Below are 6,409 nucleotides of genomic sequence, written 5' to 3' on the forward strand. Positions count from 1 at the left end.
CATCACCCCGGCCATGCTGGAGGAGGAAGAGCAGCTGGAGGCGGCGGGGCTGGCGAGGGAGCGGCAGATGCTGGAAAAGGTAACTCGGGGTCTGCCCTTGAGCCGGCGGTGACCGGCGCTTCCGCAGCGGGGGTCTGGGTCCGTGGACCAGCCGGCCTCGTCAGCTTTAAGCGGGTCTCGTCTCTCCTCCGTGTGTTTACGATGCTTATCTGTGGGGAACCTTGACACGTGCTTCGAATGATGCTGCTGGGAGGTCGTTCTGGCCTCCAGCGTGGCCCCCTCGCTCTTGTGAGAGCCGTTCGCATTGCTGGGTTAGCGTTTTAATGTTCCCAGAGTCGATGGGGAGTGCTTTTTCAGGGCTGATTGCCACCTAAGCCAGCGGTTCTCAACCTGTGGGTCGCGACCCCTTTGGCGGTCGAACGACCCTTTCACCGGGGTCGCCTAAGACCATCCTGCATATCAGATATTTACATGACGATTCATAACAGTAGCAACATTACAGTTATGAAGTAGCAACGAAAATAGTATTATGGTTGGATCACAACATGAGGAACTCTGTTTAAAGGGCCAGAAGGTTGAGAACCACTGAAAGCGACCCGCTTGCTTGTTGGTACTTTGGGGGGCTACCGCTTGAGACTCTAGGAAAAAGCGTGGTGTGCTTTTCCCCTAAGTTATTCTCCTGGTGGTTTTCACGTACAGAGTATCTATGTTGTCGGCCACTAAAAGAAGTTTTTAACCTCTTGAAAATTCAGTTCCGAAATACATTTCACTCCGACGAGAAAGTCCCGCCCTGCTGCTTAATTATGACCGACCCCCTGCCAAGTTGTTTTCTCGAAATGATTCACCTGGCGCTCCCACTGGTCTGCTACCTCCATTTACATAAGACCAAGCCGGTGTGGCTCCAGCGTTCTTGTCCGTAACCCTATCCCCCTCTAGGGAAATACATATTAGTATTGAACTAACTCCTTGTCATTACAAAACCACTTATCCTGGGAAATAGTGGCCTCCAAAGGCAAATTACTCTGTGAGGTAGGTTCTGTTCTCGCCTCATTTTCGGGATGAGGAAACCGGCACTTGCAGGTTGCCTGGGTCCCCGCTGCCAGTAAATGGCAGACCATGCTGCACTTGCATGCCAGTAACAGGCTCCGCCGTTCTGATTATCCGTAGTTGACCAGAGTCGGTTAAGGTAATATGTTAACAGGTTCTAATAGAATTGGGAGCTTGATCTTGAACCAACCACCTTTCCTCATTCCCTGAATTTCCATAGTATTTTTAAAATCACTTACTTGACTCTTTCTCACTTTGTTTATTGAGGGCACATCACTTTCGTTTTTGTAGACTCTGCATGTGGCAATCAGTAAATTTTATTGAATTTCTAAGTATGGTAAAAGAATATTTTGTAATTTATCACATAACACAGATAATAGATTATGTAAGTGAAATAAATATACTTATCAGGTACATTCTACAGGAGGAATCCTGGGACAAGTGTCAAAATAGATAGTATCAACTTCAGATGTTGTAAGAGTGATCAATCCTTCACTTTTGTATAGTATGTATCTTCAATTTTACAAAGATTGTTGGGTAAGGAACTATCATTCAAGGAATACAATAAGAATGCATTCCCAGAATGCATAGTAAGAGGAAGAAACATTTTTACATTGGAAAACAAGCTGTCAAAATTTTAGTACCATGAGTATTAGCTGATGAAACTAGCAATCAAAATGATTTCTGCTTCCAGTGATATTTTTAAACTTTTGAACATTTTGCAATTAGTTCTAAACTTTTTTTAGAATTGTTGTTGAGAGATAAGTATAGTACAGCTAGCTCTTTTTTAAAAGCAGTTATACAATTAAAATAGCAATTTTTAATCCACTTTAAGTTCTTCCATGAATAAAGCATATAGTTCTTTTTAATCCTAATACAAGGGTATAATTTGTTAAAAGCCTTGTATTGTGCTCCATTGTTATTACGTTGTCTTTTTATGTAAGTATTGAACTAGTTTGATTAATTTTTGCACTTGACATTTATAAATTATTTTCTATGTGATCTTGGAGAAAGTTATAAGAATGAGTCTCTACCTACAGGTCTTTGGAGGCCAAAAACCTCACTGTAGAAGAATAAAGATCTTTTTCCTTTCCAGAGAATACAGTATTTATGGGCATATATTTAGAAGAATATACTTACCAGAGGAAGAGCCAGCCTAAGTCTTAATGAGAAGCATTTACTTTGCTTTAGGAGATTATAACGTTTGTAAAGAGCCTGGACAATGACTTTGACATTCATGTGATTTTAACCTGCATTTCCTTTAGAAAGAAGCCATTGTTAGTCTAGAATACTTAAGTGTAGCAGTTAATGTGCTGAAGTGGGGGAGGGAAAAGGTGAGATCTTGGGAGAGGTAAAAGGAAAATAGTTTATATTGTGTAGACTGAAATATAACTCCTCCCACCCCCAAAATCTGGGGTTGTGTTGGGAGAGATTGTGGGGTAGACAAAGGGAATTTATTTTATTGATGCCTTTGGTCTCTTGTTAGCATACACTCACTGTACTCGAGATTCACTCCCTGCCGTGTTCTCACCTTACTATAACATAATAAAGTTAAGTCAAGAAAAAGTAATGAGCCCTAACCGGTTTGGCTCGGTGGATAGAGCGTTGGCAAGTAATGATAAGATTTGCTGCAAAATTATTTTGAAATATTTAAGACTGGGTTTAAAGGTTAACCATTGGCATAGTATTCTAATTACATTAATTGTAAATTGTTCATGATGGCATCTTAAAGCTTCAATTTTATTTATTTATTTTTTTTAATAATATTTTCTTTTCTTTTTTAAAATATATTTTATTGATTTTTTACAGAGAAGAAGGGAGAGGGATAGAGAGTTAGAAACATCGATGAGAGAGATCAATCAGCTGCCTCCTGCACGCCCCCCACTGGGGATGTGCCCGCAACCAGGGTACATGCCCTTGACCGGAATCGAACCCGGGACCCTTGAGTCTGCAGGCTGACGCTCTATCCACTGAGCCAAACCGGTTCGGCCTTAAAGCTTCAATTTTAAGAAATGGCTGCTAATTTATTGTGAACAGGATTTAAGCTAGCAAATATATGTATATTAAGCCCAGAATACTTTTCACTAAATTTTTAAACAAATATATAAAGTTAAAAATTTAAGAATTCATTTTATGAAGTCCTAAGTAATTTCATCTCCCCATTTCTAAGACCCACCTCATTCATTGACTGCCTATGGTAATCACGGTAGTATATTGGTAATAGTAAAAGAAAGGCTGTTTTAAAAGAACTGAAATCGAGTTTGATAAGATATTAACAGATTAACTTCATGGGTAAGATTATGGGCGATTTTAAAATATTTTTTGTGTAATGTGTTACTTTGGTTATTTTTATCCATAAGTGTCTTATTGTCATTGGTTTTGTAATAGAGAATAAATTTATTTTGAGAGAAACTCTAGAGCAGTGGTTCTCAACCTTCCTAATGCTGAGACCCTTTAATACGGTTCCTCATGTTGTGGTGACCCCCCAACCATAATTATTTTTGTTGCTACTTCGTAACTGTAATTTTGCTACTGTTATGAATCGTAATGTAAATATCTGATATGCAGGATGTATTTTCATTGTTACAAATTGAACATAATTATTACATAGTGATTAATCACAAAAACAATATGTAATTATATATGTGTTTTCTGATAGTCTTAGGCGGCCCCTGTGAAAGGGTTGTTCGACCCCCAAAGGGGTCGCAACCCACAGGTTGAGAACCGCTGCTCTCGAGAGATCTAGGAAATGCAAAAGCCAATATTCAATGGTGCCTGATTTATAAGGTCAAGCTTTAATCATTAAATTAAAATTAATTAAATTATGCTACCTAGGTCCATCTCACACACTGGCTCACTCTTTGTCTTAGGAGTGGAATTGATGGTTGGTAGGATTTGCATATATTTGGTTTCAATAGGTGAAGTCAACTCTCAATTGTTTCACTTCAGCCCACCTAATGCTTTACTTTGAATTCAGATTATACTGGCTTGGCAAATTATGAATTGCATTTGACCTGTTCCTATTGACTAAATAGTTTTATTGAAACACAATTATGTTCATTATTAACATACTGTACATGACTGCTCTTATGTAAAAAAGCATAATTGAGTATTTGTGGTAAAAACCATATGGTACTCAAATATTTAAATATTTATGTTTTGGCCTTTCATAGAAAAAGTGTGTGGGCCACTGAACTATAGTATTTGTTGCCTTTATGTTTTCTGTCTTGTGCTGTTCTTTTAAAATATTAAACATTTATCATTGTGAATCCACTATTGTAGATGCTTAGAAATCACTCAACAAATGGTATGCAAAAGTAATATGCAGTAATTTAAAAAGCAATAAAGTAGAACTTTGAAATCAGAAGTTGTACAGAGGTGAACGATAAAGTAAAAGAAAACTAAAAAATAAGGGGAAAACTGGGGAACACAATGCTGCAGGAGGATAGAGAAAAGGCTTGAAAGAAATCAATAGATTTAACACGTTTCAATATTTTAACAACACAGTTTTACGATTCTGAAATGTTCTATTCCCTCACCAATGGCATTATTTTGTAATTCTAATGTTCTTTCAATTAAAACTGGTATATAATTTTTTTTATTTGATTTTTTAAACACTAAATTCCAACTAGAATTCAGTACTCACTTTCTAACTTTAATTGCAAGTATTTTTAAAGGGGCCCTCAACTTAGTAAATGACAGTAACTACATGTCCAGTGTCTGAAATTTCAATATTTTGGTATCCATGCTTTCATATTACCAGATTGCCTGTTGAGCCCAAGAATCATGTTTTTTCAGCTATTCTAGTTTTTGGTTTGGAAAATAAAATCTTTTTAGTAAATTATTTAATATTCTTTTAAAATTTTCATTAGTTACATGAAGTATATTAAATCTAAAGAACATTTGTTTAGCCAGTGTTGTTACACCTTATGCAAAAAGTCAATGTATGACAATAATTATGGAAGCTTTTCCTTTGGATAGGCTCACAAGTCCTGGGATAGAGAGTCCGTGGACATTCGGTACCGTAGACTTCAACATTTGCTTGAAAAAAGCAATATCTACTCTAAATTTTTATTGACTAAAATGGAACAACAACAATTAGAGGTATGTATATGTGATTGATGATGACTTTTGACCAAAGTATAGTTTTGTGTAACTGTCAGCACAATCAAGATGAAAAAACATTTCTGTCATTTTTAAAAGTTCTCTTGTTGAGTAATCCCTATTCCTCAGTGACAGCCACCACTGATTCTGTTTTCTGTCACTATATATTAATATTCTTTCTTCTAGAATTTCATATAAATGGAGTCGTATGGTAAATGTTCTTTGTGTCTTGCTTCTTTAGCTCAGCATATTTTTGAGATTCACTTATGTTTACTCAGTAGGTCATTCTTTTCATTCCCGAGAAACATTCTATTATGAATATACCACCATTTATTCTGTATTCACCTGTTAACTGACTTGTCCTGTCTAGTGATTTTTTTGGATGTTGGAAATTGTGAATTTTGTTGTTGACTTTCTTAATTGCTTTATTGAGATATAACTGACATGGACAAAATTGCACATTCTTAAAATGAATAATTTTCTAAGTTTAGACTTACATATGTGTACACCTATGAGGCCACAAGTAAGGTAATTAACATAATCATCAACTGCAAAAAATTATTCCTGCCTGTCCCCCTTTGAGGTATAATTGACATATTAGTTTCCAGTGTACAGCATAATGACATACTATTTATATATTGCAAAATGAACACCACAATAAGTTTAGTTAATATCTATCACCATACATAGTTAACAAAATGTTCTTCCTTTTCATTTAATCCTCACCCGAGGATATGTTCATCGAGCAGTTACACACCCTGAAGTTCATCGACCTCCCATACACACCCCGACTGGGGATCAACCCACAACCTGGGTATGCGCACTGATCAGGAATCGAACTCGCAACCTTTTAGTGTATAAGACAGTGCTCCAACCAACTGAGCCATGCTGGCCAGGGCCAAAATTTTCTTTCTTACGAGAACTTTTGAGATTTACTCTTCTAGTAACTTACACATATACAGTACAATATTAAGTGTAGTCTATTTTATAACTAGAAATTTATACTTTTTGACCTTATTCACCCATTTCCTCCTCCCCCTCAACTACCAATCTGTTCTTTATATCAATGTGGTTTTTGTTTTTTAAGATTCCACACATAAGTGAGATCATATGGATTTATCTTTCTCTGTCTGACTTGTTTCACTTAGCATACTGCCATCAAGGTCCATATATGGTTGTCACGAATGGCAAGGTTTTATACGTTTTCATGGCTGAATTCCTGCCCCCCCCCCCTTTTTTTTTTTTAATTAAATCTTTA

At 36.8% G+C, this 6,409-nt stretch overlaps 1 protein-coding gene across 1 annotated transcript in view; it reads left to right on the forward strand.

Annotated features, from left to right (window-relative positions):
• Window position 1: 1 nt before the first annotated feature.
• The window catches only part of HELLS (helicase, lymphoid-specific), a gene marked incomplete at its 5' end in the record, with an annotated part of 40,628 nt that continues 34,220 nt past the window's right edge, over window positions 2-6,409 (forward strand). The window contains 2 exons of the mRNA XM_005884071.2: window positions 2-79; window positions 5,029-5,151. Coding sequence (XP_005884133.1) covers window positions 2-79; window positions 5,029-5,151 — 201 coding nt within the window. The remainder of the gene's footprint in view (window positions 80-5,028; window positions 5,152-6,409) is intronic.

The sequence above is a fragment of the Myotis brandtii genome, unplaced genomic scaffold (assembly GCF_000412655.1).
Source record: "Myotis brandtii unplaced genomic scaffold, ASM41265v1 scaffold810, whole genome shotgun sequence".
Taxonomy (NCBI): Eukaryota; Metazoa; Chordata; class Mammalia; order Chiroptera; family Vespertilionidae; genus Myotis; species Myotis brandtii.